At 40.5% G+C, this 16,540-nt stretch overlaps 1 protein-coding gene across 3 annotated transcripts in view; it reads right to left on the bottom strand.

Annotated features, from left to right (window-relative positions):
• LOC145450168 (uncharacterized) overlaps positions 1-16,540 on the bottom strand; it is a 35,638-nt gene that overhangs the window by 4,794 nt on the left and 14,304 nt on the right. For 2 of the 3 annotated variants that reach the window (XM_080328665.1, XM_080328666.1), the window contains exons 12-19: positions 14,551-14,619; positions 12,677-12,797; positions 11,731-11,898; positions 9,968-10,012; positions 7,351-7,580; positions 6,723-6,851; positions 2,454-2,621; positions 1,009-1,311 (exon numbers count right to left, since the gene is read on the bottom strand). In XM_080328665.1, coding sequence (XP_080184791.1) covers positions 1,009-1,311; positions 2,454-2,621; positions 6,723-6,851; positions 7,351-7,580; positions 9,968-10,012; positions 11,731-11,898; positions 12,677-12,797; positions 14,551-14,619 — 1,233 coding nt within the window. The remainder of the gene's footprint in view (positions 1-1,008; positions 1,312-2,453; positions 2,622-6,722; positions 6,852-7,350; positions 7,581-9,967; positions 10,013-11,730; positions 11,899-12,676; positions 12,798-14,550; positions 14,620-16,540) is intronic. The other variant, XM_080328667.1, reaches the window with a different exon arrangement.

Below are 16,540 nucleotides of genomic sequence, written 5' to 3'. Positions count from 1 at the left end.
CTGAAGACCTTTCGAAGCAATTGAAAACCTAATAATAGCGTTGTGAAGTCAATAACCTTTAAAGATGAAAGTAGACAAAAAACGGAATGCCGTCCACAACGACACCAACACCAGGGTATATTCGAAAGCCGCACAATCACACGAAATTAAATTTGTAACTATCATCCTAGCATCCTCTCTTTTTCAATGAATGTTTCCATCACTTCAGTGATGGGGCTCTCAATTTCTATGAAGACGGTGCTAGAGCTATATATAATCCATTACTATTTATGTATTAATTTTTTATTTCTTTCTTTTTTCTCTTCCAACAGTGAATAAATCCGTGCCAGAAATCCCGCAAAGGGTTGAGAGGTGATGACGACTGACCGTGACCGATGCCATATAAGCTGCGGCCGGTGCATTTTTTCGAAAATCTGTTAGCCGTGCTCAGACTACAGTGGCTTTCTGAAGAAAATAACTGACACTCAAAAGACTTTCTTCACACCTTTATCCTCAATTTGAGGCCACATCATATTCAGAGCTCAGTGCCTGTAATATTAGAACATTGAGTGAATTCATTCAATCAAGTGTTTGGTTTCTTGTTGAATACAATTTATAATCGATGGATTTATGATGGAGAAGCGGGCTCTATGCTTGCGGCATCGCAGCCCGCGAGAGGTGAAAAGTAGCATGTCGGGGTAATCTGCTTCACATCACGCCAGTAGAGCCTGTTTATGAATGCTCTCAAGTTTCAAACCAACAATTTGTTGAAGTGAATCCAAAGTTAGTTTTTGCTTGACAATATAAAGTATGCAAAAATCAGTATGGCAGCATTAAAAAAACTGTTGGAAGTACAAATGGCACGCAAACAAAACTACTTGAATACGTGAAACAAGTTGAAAAAACCTGGTTGAGTATCACTGATGACCTCAAGCTTTTGGTGAGGTGATAAAGGTATGTATGTCTTTTTGAGATGGACAATGAGTCAAACAAGTTTCAAAAATATGATAAGCACAATAAAATACGTACCCTGTACGTCGTTTCTTGCGCGGGCCTGTTGTAGTTCTGCGCCGGTATTTCCGGCGGCGGTTTCGGCTGCATATGCATAATACTGGGATGTCCGTCGCCGTACTTCTCGCTGGTCACCACCGGCATATCTTCATAGACGTGTTCCGGTGCAGGCGGAATGTTTGCCACCGGCATGTCCGAGCCGTACCTGTCCATGGGCCACGTCGGGTTGGCGTCGTTGAAAGCAACCATTTTTTCGATGCCCTGCTTCAATTTTTGACCGCATGACGTTAAGCTAGGGTCGTAATACCGGTCGAAGGCGATCTGTGGAACAAAAGAGAATGATATATTCATGAGAACGAATGGACGATTCCCAAAAGTCCATCAAACCAAGAATCTAGAGATCTTCACCGCCGAGTTCGCATTCATGAATCCTGGATAGTTTTAAATCGATATTGCAGTCAGATAATGAGCAAATCGAGCAAGAATATATAGTAAACAGTGAGGTTGACTTCTGTGACTTGGAACCTTGTGATTGTATTTCATGTATTTCAATCGTCAATGCGACGTGCAATATGTTCTGCATTACAAAATCAAGTGTGACATGTAAGCAGATTTGCCGACAAAAAAATGTCCGTGAAGGAAGCAGTCTCGAAACGTAACCACTCGTACACCTTCTTGGAGGTACAGAGCTTCAATATACAATCACAATTACAATTGAATAGTAGATTCGTATTGAAATGAACCCAAATAACTTCGGCTGACACTCGTCAGGGGTAATCGTCAGCAACTAGTAGAGAATTCAAAAGAACATCGTATGTCAACAATCGTAACACAAAATATGACGTCACCAGCATGAAATTTCGAATACGAGAGCGTTCCATGTACTATTTTTAGATGACACACAAACTCTTTTTGTTGACACAGACTTGGCCGGTGTATTTTGATAAAAGTCGACTCCAAGGCACCCTTTCCGAGTATGCGAAATCTGTCGTCTCGATAATATTTCACACAGGCGGGATTATCCAGCAAGTGTTTGCCAATTGCAGAATTTATCGCCTTTGATTGTTCCGCATCAATCTTGTTACGATTGTTGATATACGATGTTCTTGAATTTTCTACTAGTGGCTGACTATTACCCCTGACGAGTGTCAGCAGAAAATATTCGGGTTCATTTCAATACGAGTAACCACACGAGTAAGTAATGTGAGTAGGCGCGAAAACTACTAATCAGTGCTCGGAAAAGGAAGAGATACACCGTTACTGCATACACTGCAAGGAGCGTACATCAGGTTCAAACAGAACCCATTATCATACCGCAGGCTTTGCAGTGGAGGCAGACACCATTTCCTTGCAATACCTCGTTAACGACACAGTACCGTATCGCCCGTGACACAAAGGAAATGACACGACACGATAGCCGCATGTCAGTAAACGTATCTTGTTACATCACAACTGACGATCACCTTTTCGATTCGTTGAATTCCGCCCTCCTGAAACTGTTCGACGCCGACAACGCGAAAGTAGAACTGCTCGAACTGCTTCATGAGTTTGAACAGGGAGAAGTACATCATGCATTGGTCACGTAGCATTTCCGGCACGTGTTGCTGACTGCTGTACGGAAAGTAGCCGACCTGCGATTTAATGAGTAGTTTGAATCGTTGGCAATGTTCCCTCTAATTTTGGACGAGTCCGCGCACACTCACCAACTCACTGCGCAGACCCTTGCAAAACAAGGTCATCACGTCAGATTTTCTGTGCGCAACTTGGATTTTCTGTGCGCAGACACCGTGTCAGCACTGGGCATTTGCACAAGAGCGCAGCTTAGGGGGAACATTGATCGTTAGCCTAGGACAAGGCTTCGTAACTTAGGGTCCATATACCCCTCGAGGGTCCACAGACTAGTTGTAAGGGTCCGTGAAAGGTCAATTCTGAAACTATCACAATAAAACTATGTTGTCCTTTTTAACACCTCTTCTGACTTCCAACTTAGCTCCTTATCTTGTCTTATTTTGAGCACAATACTTTGTGCAATTGTGCATGTAGCTTTCGAGGAAACAACTAGACCAGATGACACAATAACAATATGAGGCTATGATATAATGACACGAGTCACGATTTTCTGACGACTCGACTTGACTCGAGACAATTTCTCAAAATACGGAAATGAATCGACTCGAGTCATTGCGCATGACTTGTCATATGACTCGAGACTCAGACGGCCAACACCGACATTTCATTGTAATTTCGAAGAATAGTAAAGTAACCACACTATTGGGATTTCGTCTATTGGCACTGGCACTTGAATATGCGACCAGAAACTCCCAAAAGTGAGGAAAATTAGTATATCATAAATCCCAACCATTCAATATCATTCAATTATAAAAAGTGGGTTTAACAAGACTTTAACTTGAAACTGAGCAGTCAATGACTTGGACTCGGTTGTCAATTGAAAATGACTCGCCTCGACTTGTGACTCGGAGCTTTGTGACTTGGCTACAACCCTGGTACGGAGTGATGACCTTTCCCTTAGTCATCAGCTTCCGTAATTTCAAGGCCGGGGTGTCTAAGCAACCCCTCCGCCACAAAAAATTAATTTAGGGCTCCGCACCAGAAAAACGGCTAAGAAACACTGGCCCAGAATAACGACTACATGATATATTATAATCGGAGTAGTCCCAAGAAAGAGCTTGTTAACACGGTTGTCGTCCAAGGTGTGCTTCTTAATTTCCCACAAACACCACCACTAGGAGCTACCCTCAAGGCCTGGTCGAATGAGACAATTCACAAGGTTATAGATAGTATTTACAACATGTTTGACCAGTGGTTCTCAACCAGGGGTCCGCGAAGCATTTTCAGGGGGTCCGCGAAGCCTAAAAATAATTGATAAACTCCTTTGTATGTTTTTTAAATTCGGAAAATCACGATGCAGTTTCGCTTCATTACTAGTAAAACTCCGGAGTTCACATCAACAGAACGGCTGTCTGAGATGAAATGTCCCACTGTGCAGACTCATTTTAATTGCTAAATTGTAAATAGCCCACGGATACAAACATTGGATGAGTAAGGTCAATCACGGGGACTTCGAAATGTTTACAAAAATCCATTTTCTCCTGTGATATATATAACCATTTTCCCACAAAAACCTCAAGATATGCTGCTAGATAGAAATGACCAGGTTTGACGTTATATGTTCATTAAAAAAATGTTGTCAATTTTGGTGCCATATTTGTTGGGATCATACCCAAACGTGTCGTCGGAAGCGTTATGCGTTATCATTACATCACAACCACCTTATTTGTGGAAATGGATTTTCGACACTCGTTAATGTCGTATCGAAGGCTCGGATTTCCAAGACACGACCACGTATTTCAAGAAATGCAATTGCAGAATTCGCTTTGAAGTAATAGAAGTCAACTCAATTTCTACATGGATAGTATGACCTTATTTTCAATAAAAATCATTTTGTTGCTGTTTATCACTAAGCCCACGGTTATCATTTGCACAAGACGGATGACGATTGCACGATAATTGAGCTAAATTTGAACTAAAACTTCTTGGGGGTCTGCGGGGGTCGGTGACGGTCCGAAAGGGGTCCGCGAAGACAAGAAGGTTGAGAACCACTGTGTTTGACAATAGTGAACTCCCTAAGCCAGGGGTTGACAACATTTTTACACCCTGGCCTCCTTTGACGTACTGTGCTTGAAACGAAGATAATGCTTCAACTTTCCTGGTTTCATTGACTCATTGGTCAGCACTGTTGAGGATAAAATACAGTTTGGCTATATATATGTAAAGGCAAGCTGTATATAACGGTAATCAAACAACATTCTTTTAGCACGGGTAGCCACTGCGCAAATTATAACATTGCATTATTATTTAAAAACAACAATTACTTGCTGTACCACTATTATTATTAAATTTCAATTATTCTTTATATTGGAGTGGACTTCGATGATAATTTATTTAAAATTAGTCCATGCTCCTCCATGGGAAAGGCTCAGGGCTCTGGGTTGGGAATCCCTGCCCCAGGTTAAGACCATCTAAATCAAAAACACTAATACACACATGAAACCAGAGTCCGAGGCCACACTGGTAGCATGACCACAAAAGGCGCCGGTGAGTCGTTAGGCTCATCAACAACTGGAGGTGATTTCTCAGTGCTACAGCGATGGGATATTGACGGGTTTCAAGTAGGCTTTGCAGAGAGGGACATTATTCATCTCAACAAATAAGCAATTAAAAGGATTGAAACACGGAAAGATGAAGATGTTGTGTGTTGTGTGCTGACAATGGTAAAGTTTAATTGCTATTTATGACAACTCCACGTGACAATTATCGATCGAGACGTAGCACGGGCGTATTATGATTTCCGATTGACGTTACTCTATTCACAAGGACGCGCTATAGTAAACCTCGTTGAACATGGATCATAATGGCTAGAGTGTTACATGATTTCAAGAACGTTGTAGCCAATTATTATAATCACTAGGTAACAGCACATCTTAAACGAAGATTGTTTTAAAATGCCCATATTTTCTCTAGCGCAGGGGTGTCAAACATGCATCCCTGCATCCGGCCCGCCAGACGATTTCTTCCGGCCCGCGAAGCAATTCGGAGTAGATTGAACAATTCTGATATCATCCAGCACATTTGTGTTGACTGTTAAGACTTTTTCCCAGGAAATACTTTCAATAAATATTCTCTCTTGTGATTTCAATCTCTCTAATTCGGGAAGACACTGAAGACACTGCACACTGAGTTCAGAGTTTTACGGGAAAATGGACCAAAACTAGCTATTCACAGAAGTGAAAACACCAATGCGGAACCGTCATATGCAATGGACATGGAAAATATATTAGTTATACAAATATATAATTCAAAATATCTATGATCGCACTGCTGTGTCCCTTCCCAGCCAATAGGCCCCCGGACTTGGGAAAAGAAAGCCGAATTGCGATTCAATAATAATCCTAATACATACGTCCTCGTTTACTGTTAAATATCTTGTATTCCTTACAGCACATGCGCTGGGTCAACGGCAGATTACGATGACAGCATAAGGAACATGGAAACTTGCCAACTTATATCGTCGTTAGCGCCACTGCTATATCGGCTCTTAACTGTATCAAACCGGACATTCACTGTATTTTGCCAATTCCATTGTTTGCGAAAAAACATGTTGCGACTTGGTCGAATAGAAATCCTACGATCCGTATATTATCTATATATGCTTGATAATGAAGTATTCAAGTGAAAAGCAAGGACAAAAGGTACCATCTGGGAATCATTTGGCGATTTGAAGGCTTTAATCCGGCCTGCGACGCAATTTGAGTTTGACACACCTGGACTAGCACATCCCGTTTTTGATATAATTCCATTTTCAATTTTATGCTATCCTATTATGACCATGTCTGATATAGAAAGATTGTGCGATGTGATGTAGTTCAATTGTGATCATCATTACCGGCTCTGAGCATGAATTTGGTGTTTAGAAAACGGGACTTTCAGATTTTAGCCAGATTTGGACTTCTACGTCATTAATTTTAGTACATTTCTACATTCGTGCGACTTTTGAATAAATATTGGTTATTATTATAAGATTCGGACATACATTTTGGCATGACTCAAAAGAAATTCATGATTTGCATTTGAACTGTGGAAAAGCATTCCGATACAAAAACACGAAATCCGCACATCTCTGTGTGCGATCGACACAGCTCCGATAGGCTCACCAGAAATTTGCCGGGGTTCTTTCCGATAAACGTCAGATTGCACACGTCGCGTATCACTGGCGATATCATGTCGCCGTTGTAAGGTCTGTCCAGACATTTCTCCGTTCCGGCGGAACATATGATGATTACCTTCGAAACGAAAATAGCGTTACATTTGCAAATTGATAGTATGTCCCTGTCTCAATTGATGTGATTCCATCCAGAATTGAATATCAGGCAACGTGACTCATTCATGAGTAAGGATGATGTGGAAAGTTCATCAGTACATTTTATGCGAGGACAATTTTAGTAATGCCAGTCCTACATCCCATAAAGATTTTTTTTTACCGTATCTGAAGTACCTATACACATTACACTTCGTTACGTCATTTTCACGAATGCGTGTAGCTTTATTGCACTACATGTTCCTTGTGATGAGAATCAGCCAATCAAGGCTCTGAGGCTTCCACAGTAAGCAAAAGTATCAAAACTATAATACTCGCGGTTAAAATTACTCTCCGCATAATTTTAGCACTTGAAAAAATTTTCAGTGCTGGACACAAATCACATCAATTAATGCTCTTATCTATTCGGATTAAAGCATTCAAATCATTGTGCCCAGTCATAATGACAACACCGTACAAAACACCTTGTCAGCCCTCTCCAAATTAGCCTTCATGTACATCGTCTTGTTCATCGCGGCCTTCTCCTGCTCCCAAACGTTCCAACGAACGTCCAGGCCGAGATCGCTCTTCAGAAAGGCGCAAAAGTAATGGACCACGTTCGTGTGCAGCTCGTGGTCGTCCATGAACACGACGAAGACCCGGATGTTATCCGGCATTGGCATTACGGGCGGGTCAGGCTCGGGCCGGTATTCGACTGAAAACAGAACGTCAACGCCTCGGTATCGATGAAGATGTATAAATCAACGTTGCTTCTTGTGTCAGATACTGCTTACCGATATTGTCAGGCAGAGAGAGAGAGGGACAATATCGCATAATCATTTGGTGGGGTTTGGACAGGGTTCAATGAGTCGAGCCACGATTCAACTCAAGTCACAATTATTGTTGATTAGACATGGACTTGGACTCGGACGTAACTCGGTGGTAAATTGAAAATGACTCGACTAGACTCGAGTCGAAACTATAAGTCAAATTCACTTGTGACTTGTTACGACCCTGCGTTCGGGGTAAGATTAGCGAGGTTTGTCATATCGTACTAATTTTAAAGATTTGTCCATAGTTTGAAGGACGGTGTCTGATAAAACTATGTTGTGCTTATTTTCAATATCTGTCTTTATTTTCGACTTGCGTCCATATTCAGGCCGTGATCGGGACAGGGTGGAAGTGATGACCTTTTTTAGTCATCAGCGCACCAAAAAGGCTGTGAAAAAGTGACATTGGGACTGGACGAAGGTGTGATGACCTGTTTTAGTCATCGGTTCATGGATTTTGTGGTTAAACTACTCGGGTGTTTTTGACTGCATATAATTTTTTATCGCGGTTGCTTGTGACCATGTATTATTACTAGGGCGAGTAAGTCAAAATTTTGTCAAAATTGATGCGTTATTTGTCAACAAATTAAAAAAAATTTGACCCCTCCATTTCGTTTGTACAGTAGATTTTGCACTGTCAGCGAACTTAACATTTGATATTTTACAGCTTGTAGCCTACTTTATAGGCCTATCGTTATAGACGGCCCATTGTCTGCTCATTACGAATCAGCAACGGTCAAATGAAACAAATAGGTTGACATGGTGTTGTGGTCAAGGCACCGCGAAATCCTGACTGAAGCAAGACTGCTTGGGCATTGCATGGTTCTTATATCAAGAACTACTTCGTAAGGACAGACATTTCCAACCAGAAATGAAAATAATTAGTATAATTCTAACATTATGTGCGAAAACACCTGATTTGCATTCGTGACGTCAAAATTTGGTCAAAATGATGTTTTTTCAGGTCAAGAAATGTCGAAATTTTGATTTTTTAGGTCAAAATCTACCGTTTTTTAGGGAAAAAAAAATCGCACTAATTATTACAAATACTACATATCGCATAATAGGAAAAAACTTAGCATAAAGTGTGAAATGTTTTCAGTGCAACGTCGATTCAATGAATATAGGAATAATCAAGGTATCGTTAAAATAGGGCTAAGTTTTACAGGACAGAATCAAAGTTTGGTCAATGCCGCCAGGTTTAGTATATCGAGTAAGCATCAGAAGGTGGGTAGCATTTTTCTAATACGCTACCGACAACTTATGTGTTTCAATACCAATTTCCACCGATATCCTGTAAGCCTACCTATTCTATACCCTTCTTTTCCCAGATTAACGACTACTTGGATATTTAGGCAAGATTTCCCACACGACTGAATACAGCATCAGCAGACAATGTTCTATTTTTAAGAGGGCTGAATCATAGTTTCGCATACTATATCCGCTGGTTGGAACGTTTTTTCATTGAGAATATTTCACCTATCCAATCTGGTCAGCCTACTGATGACAGAATGTTATCCGTGTGAACAGCACACGTGTGATTGCGGTATGTATATGCCATTGCTGACAAATGTAAACAACCCTAATCCATCGCCGATCAATATTGGGAATTTAAACGCCACCAGAAAATGTGTCTGCATGGAAACAATGACAATGGTATGAAAGTCTCGTCATAATAAACCAACAAAAGGCCAAGGAAACGATACTGAGATAGAAACAGGAAGGTTTTAGTCACCGTATGTATTTTAAATGCACTGTTATTTAGCAATAACTCAAGACGTTGTTGAACGTCTACCATATATAGCCAATAACTAGGGTATTTATAAAGTATATCAATCACTGTAAGAAAAATCAAAAATACTGTGAGCTCTCCCTAACTTTAATCGCATCAAGTTTACACTCAAGTGAAGCCACTGCTATTACCAATAAAGTTTGAAATTAGACCACGATTTACGGATCATGCACAATAGTTACAGCATTGGAAATGCAAATTTTATTAACTACACAATCCATCTGCCACGTGGGTGAAATAATATACCATAGTAAGCAAAACGATAGCGTTCTTCATTCCACAGTCACACATCAGTAATATTCAGAGTTGCATAACTGTATGGACCTTCAAATTATTATTTTGGCCATTAAAATATCCACACAGTTTGAATGAAAGAGCTGCCTTGTTACAGTAATCCTTCCAATGACTCAGAGTTCTTTGGCTCAAGTCAAATAAAGTTAATTTCAAAATAATACATAAGCATTCTTCAAAATGCCTCACCTTCGTGTGACGGTGTGATGATGTCGTTCATATCGCCCGAAGGAGCTGTCAAACAACAGAGCATTATTACCAAACATTTTTACAGTCAGAGCTAAGAGTGCGTTTGACGAATCTGCATATCTGCGATTCTGAGCGTAGACACTGTATAATGCACATCGGAAGAATGACATTTGAATATGCAAATTAGCATTCAATGCAGACTTATAAAATACACTAACTGTAGTCAAATGAGCAAATATTATACTGGCAAAACTCGGCCTATAGTACTTTTATTCGCGGTACTTGAAGATCCCTACTTCTACCTGTTCTACAGTAGAAATTAGAACGTTACTTCTGGTTCTAGTAGAGTCCAACGATGCTGTACTACTTCATTAGAATTTGATATTCCGTCGCTATCAAACTTGGCAGTATTCCAGCGAGCAATTTCCAAATAGTTTATCGCTCGATAATGTGCAAATGGATAGCGGTTATTTATCAACGACCATAAACGCTCCTGATTACTGGGAATGGAGATAATGAGTAAAAGATCAGAGTTCGTGTGAACTCGAGACTTTCATTGGAAGTTTGTCACATGCAAAACACAGGTCAAGTAAATTACGACGTTACGTTCTTCATAACGCAGCGTCGACATCGTTGAAAACCGTTGTCTCGTGCATGCGCATTTCATTGCCTATTTCTGCCATTGGTATATCATGAGCAACACCGGTTGAACATTCTCCAAGAGAAACACATATGCTGCAATTTGAATAATTATCCAGGCAAATGCATCATCACTTGACAACCTCACGTGATCCATTTCACGCAGAGGTGATCATAAGTTGTCATTGTTGTTAGTAGTAGAAGCAGCCTTGTAAATTTCTATTACAAGCAGATTTCTAAGTAAAAAAGTAAGTCTTCTAGACCTATTTTATCCTAGAAAACGGAATGCTGTTAGTAGAACTGGATACTATAGTTTAAAAAAACGCTTTGAGTAAGTATTATGATTGTATGAACCTTGATCGTAAGTTTGTCAAATGCAAAACAGATAGCAGTTGAACTAATGTCTGCGAGGAACTCTGCAACAAGCTTCACAGCTCGGACACTGTTGACAACCATTCTCTCATGAATACGAAACTCATTGTTTATGACGGCAATTGGTATATCACAAGCTTCACCGGTGGTACTTTTCCACAATTTGAATTATCCAGGCACGGAAATTTGATCACCATGTTGACAGATTAAGATATCCGAATAATTTTTAAGAATCTTAATGAAAGATACTTCAGTGACTATTGTTGGTTTTGGTGATTGTGAAAGCTAAAAGCAACAGACCTAGCGCGGTGGAATAGAAACACTGGTCTCGGCCTCAAGCCGACAAGATGGCGTGATCGTGAAGCGTCCGGCTTCTTGATTGGTACGTTGTGGGTCAAGTCCCGGCCGGGTCAGACCAAAGACCTGCTTAGTAACACTGGTGTCCATGACTTCCCCACTTAGCGCTCAGCATTACCGGGATAGCTTGGATGGGTGGCCTAAGACTTAGGATGCCTTGCAAGGCTATATCTGCACATTTCTCGTCCAACGGCATATGCATATCATGCACTCATGGTATGCACATGCACAGATCGTGTGCAATGTGCATGTATATCATGCGTCGGTGTATATGCCGCAAAAAACATCGAGGACAAAACTTCATAACGTCCTTTCCTTTCCAGCCAATTGATTATTATCGCTAAATATCCTCGAAAGCAACGCTAATGACAGAAAACCAAAGCTCGGCACTGCACCTCTTATCGTGGTAGCCGACGGTCTCAGAAACGACGCGGGTATAAAACGTTTCAGAGCGCACGTGTCTTGTCGGAAGTAGCACACCAGGGAGAGCAACGCGATGACACAAAGCACGCATGCGATCACCACCAGAATCATCAACCAGGCCGCCTCGTGAGCCTCACATTCTGTAACGGGAGATTACGTTAATAGGATATATAACATAATTGACGATTTATGCGAAATAGATCTCACGTAACATAGCTAAGAAAATACATCCATTAAACAAACACGACCTGACCTCGATTTTTTAAACATATTAAAGGATAACTAGTATCTGAAGAGAGATAATAGCATTGTCAGTAACGAAGTACTACTTTTCCCAGGTAATCAAGACGGTTTTACCTGCTTGTACTGCTTGCTGAACAGGTTATATTTTTAGACTACTACCAGTACTTAGTATTTTTGTAGCTTTGAGATATACTCAGATCCCTGCACCTGTACCGCAGTAACTGAAATAAATTGCACTTATTTGTAGTGTCATTGGTCATATTGAGTCAGTCACAAAGATATTCTTTTTGAATCAACAAACTGGAGTCCTTTACAGATCTTCGTTTATTACTTCTGCTTGAAGTAAGTAGCTTAAACATGCCCTATAAATTGCCACCTCTAATTGAGTAGAAATTTAGGGCTTTTACTTCTACAAGAGTAGCTACTTTGAACAACTCAGTTGATTTGTCTTTGTTACAAAATAATAATGAGTCTCTAAGGCCCGAAACACCAACCGAAAAACAAGCGTCAGGCCTAACATTCACCTGACAAGACCTTCGGTCTCATTGAATCGATGAACCGACGTATGAAAATTTTGTTCGCAAGGTTAACATAAGTAAGATCTTTAAAAAGACTTCAATAATCCCCATAATAATTAGGAACAAGTTTAAAAAAACAATCATGGCAATGACTTACGTGATAAATTGAAGTATTTCAGGACTCTGCGATCTCCATTGCCGGTGGGGTGAATAAATATGGAAAGATTTGCCTTTGGGTCGACTGATGAGGGCAATTGAGAATACAGTATTCCTTTTGCCTATAACAAATATAATAACTGAGATACAGTTCTAGAAAGGCTACACACACAATCGGTGGCTGTTTGACGTACGATTTTAATCTGTGATTAGACTTTATTAGGAATTAATATTTACCAAATGGATTTACCGGCAAAAAAGCCACCGAATTCCGTCAAAAATATCTACTCAACACAAATCTCAAATTCAACATATAAGATTCTTATCAAACAAAATCTCCACTATTCACGGAACATTTGCAAAAAAATACGCCCTGGAGCCAAGACTTAACTGCAAGGGTATATAAAATAAGGCAACATCCACACCGTGTGAGCAAATTTTTCACACACAAATACACTGCACTGTTCAATTTGAACACGTTTGTAACAAACAGGCTTGCTGTGCTTTGTTGCTATTTCAAACACATGCCAAGCCGTATAAGTCATAAATCTATTTCATACGTCAGGCTACAAGCCAGACAAGGCCTATCAATAAATCTACACAACAAGCTAACACGATTCCAAGAATAATGTCATGCAGAGACTTGACATGAATTATCCCAAGTGAATTCATGCTCAGTACTGTAACCTTACAGTCTTCAACACACAATCCAAACCACAGCTAGGAACGGCAAGAGATATCCACAGTTCAATGTGTCACGTAATCACGAAGTCACAAAGTTCAGGAAATCGCCGGGAATGTCAATGTATTGGCTACATTGTGTTGTAATCGAAATTCCCATTAGTGCATCAGCAGTGCACATGCCATGCAAACAAGTACGAAGTAGTACTGATAGTATTATCAGGCCAAGTAGATGAAGCATGCAGCTAAAAGATGTATATAAAATTCAGCAAAGGGGTACCATAAAGCACCACCACTACTACAGTAAAAATTGAGAGAAGTTCATTGAGAGTACTCGCAAGGTGTCCTCGGTTTCATAGTAAGTAGCGTTAAGAAATGTTATCAGAGACGCAGTGGCTAAGCCGTTTCACACATGAATGCTGCTCCTTAATACTGACCCTTGACCCTCCAGATTATCATTATGAGTCACAGCACTAGCATTGTAAAATATGCTTGTGACGTCAATGCAGAGGGTGAAATTACAGTAATAATGTCGTCCGAAAAGTGAATCATAATGCATATCACTTGAAAGTGAAAGCTTTAGCTTCCGTGGCTGCAATCCTAGGGTTACTCACACGGCAATTCCAGCCTCGATTTTCAAAATTCACGCCAACAACACAGCTATATTGCAAGCGTTCAGGCAGCGCCTATGGCGAGCCCTTGGCAGAAAAGACTACAAGTTAGCTCATGAAAGGATGGCAGTAATTGGCAATTGTTCACCGCAATGGCATAATAACGTCGATTTTTCAACTAATGTCAAATCTTGGTGAGAGATTTCCATACTTCCGTATACAGTACTGATGTTATCAATTAATATAAATAAATTTTGAATACCGCCTGGCGGAAACAAACAATTGGCAAACCACACAGGAGTGGCATCGCATTAGGTATTCACTTTTTCATTTTTGCAAAATAACGCATAGACTAGCGATAAAACGCTTTGCATCAACTGCCACCAGAATTCACCAAATTATTTGGTCGCAACAACATCACCTCACCACGATTCAAAGCAAAAACACATCTCATATAAAACAGAGCGCTACAAGTTCCATCCCCTCATAAATTCCATGCCACAGTCGCCTATTTCTGTTAGTAACCATATGCGGAAGCGACAGAGGTTATTAGAAGTTCACAAAAAACGGCAAGATTATTTACCCCGTACAAATCTTGTGACTGATATAAAGATTTATGGCACTGGCAGGGATCATCACGTGGGCTGTCCACCTGTCGGTTAGAATGAAAATACACCCGTGATACAAACGGTCACCGGACACCAGCGGTTATATGCGTAACAGTGTAGACAGCGGTTGTACCAAGCACGCGTGTCTCAGCGATGCTTCACCAAGCAGTAGCGAACAAGAAATACGAAAACAGACTTGCTGCTGGAAAGCGATCAGCGAAATCGATTAAAAGACGAGAAATATTATAATTATTGATATGAAACAGCAGTAAATTACAAAGAAATCAGATTGAACACGTTTCTAGAGTGGGGCATCAGAAATGATAAGCAGTAAGAATTGCGTCATGCACCAGCAAGCTGATGTGTTATCACCTGAAATAGGATATTTTCAAGAATGAAAAATAGGTAAGTGTGCCATGAATAGTGTAGTCACGTCCATTCAAGGCAGTCACAAGAGACGCCTACAGGCATTATCCTGCTAGGCGAAAAGGGGAACTAGACATGAACAAGTTCATCCGTTGTCTACACAATAGTGCTGTCAGTAAACTTGTGCCGTTAATCTCACCCAGTCTAGCATAGGATAAATGAAGGGGTTCCAATTTTACTCGAGAAACATTGGTTTCATATCATGGTTGGCCTGCTCAAAATAGTTTGACCTGCTCAGTGTTCATGCTGACAGGCAGATGAAAAATGACACAATCAGAAATAATGATATATCTACTGTCACGGCAAGGTTTACCCTCCAAATAACCACGAGCTACCATAGTACAATGCATAAGAAGTCAGTCCATAGCAATTTTAGAGTCGTATACGATGCTAAATCTGCGGTAACATAGATAAATATCAATATCTGTTGATTCTATTCAACATACTTCCAAATATTATTCTGGTAGGACGATACACAGAATAACAAATGATACGATATTGAGACACAAACGTTTCCAAATAAGTCGTTTTACAATTACATAAAACGCCCCACATTCCAAGAAACTTTTCGCTATCACTAGTTGATGCCATCTCAAGTTTGATCACTCAAAAATGACAAATGGATGATAATCTTTCAGCACGTTAAATATCTTTCATGACGTTTACAGAACTGTATTGTTCTGGGTATCTAGGATTGTAGTTTGAGTGAAGCTTGAGCATCCCTTTTTAGTATCACGGCCGGTAGTCAGGCAATCTGTTTAGTCTAACGTTACTAATCTCTAACGCAGGAGATGAAAACGTTGCTTGTGCAACAAAAGTCAATCAGACATTCGGGTCAAATGAACCAACAGCCACCGCGAGTCAATAATTCCTCCGACACAATTTCAAATGAAGGAGAAATTTGAGATAATCCAATAAAACACGACTCGTTTATCGATATCACGCCATGATCTATATTGTTTATTATTGCTTCGTACAAAATTACCCGCTGCGGCCTCCTGAGGCTTATCGCAGACAACAATCGGTGTTCAACATTTCAAACCTCGCCAAAGTACGGCCGAAAGAATGGGACTTGATGACTTTGCGACTGACGTGACGCGGTATCATTGCCGCCAGCTTGCCATCATCGTAATTTCGAGCGTGCCATTACACAAGAAATATTTTGATGGCTTTATAATCATCAGTGACTCAAATGAAAATTGGGGAGACGGATTTTAGGTGTTCCCGACCCACACGTCGGTTGTTTACACCCGAATCACAGTAAATGTGAAACCCCATTTGCAGTAACATCACAAAGCAGATTGCGCATGTGGAACCGGAAATTTTCGGCATGTGCCTACCACAAAGCTATCCCGTCATTAGGGCCATTAACGTACATCATCCTATGCTACAATATCAACGATATAGGCCAGGAAGCTATGGAAGGTATCGACTCTGATAACACTTTCCCCAGCAATACCGGTGTATCCTATTACTCATCACGACTCAAATATAACAGGGATAAGCGGAGATGATGATAACGAGCAAACATGTCAAAAC

Source organism: Botryllus schlosseri, chromosome 11 (genome assembly GCF_051294905.1).
Source record: "Botryllus schlosseri isolate E-star chromosome 11, Bs_hap1, whole genome shotgun sequence".
In the NCBI taxonomy this organism is placed as follows: Eukaryota; Metazoa; Chordata; class Ascidiacea; order Stolidobranchia; family Styelidae; genus Botryllus; species Botryllus schlosseri.
This window is presented reverse-complemented; position numbering and strand designations above follow the sequence as displayed.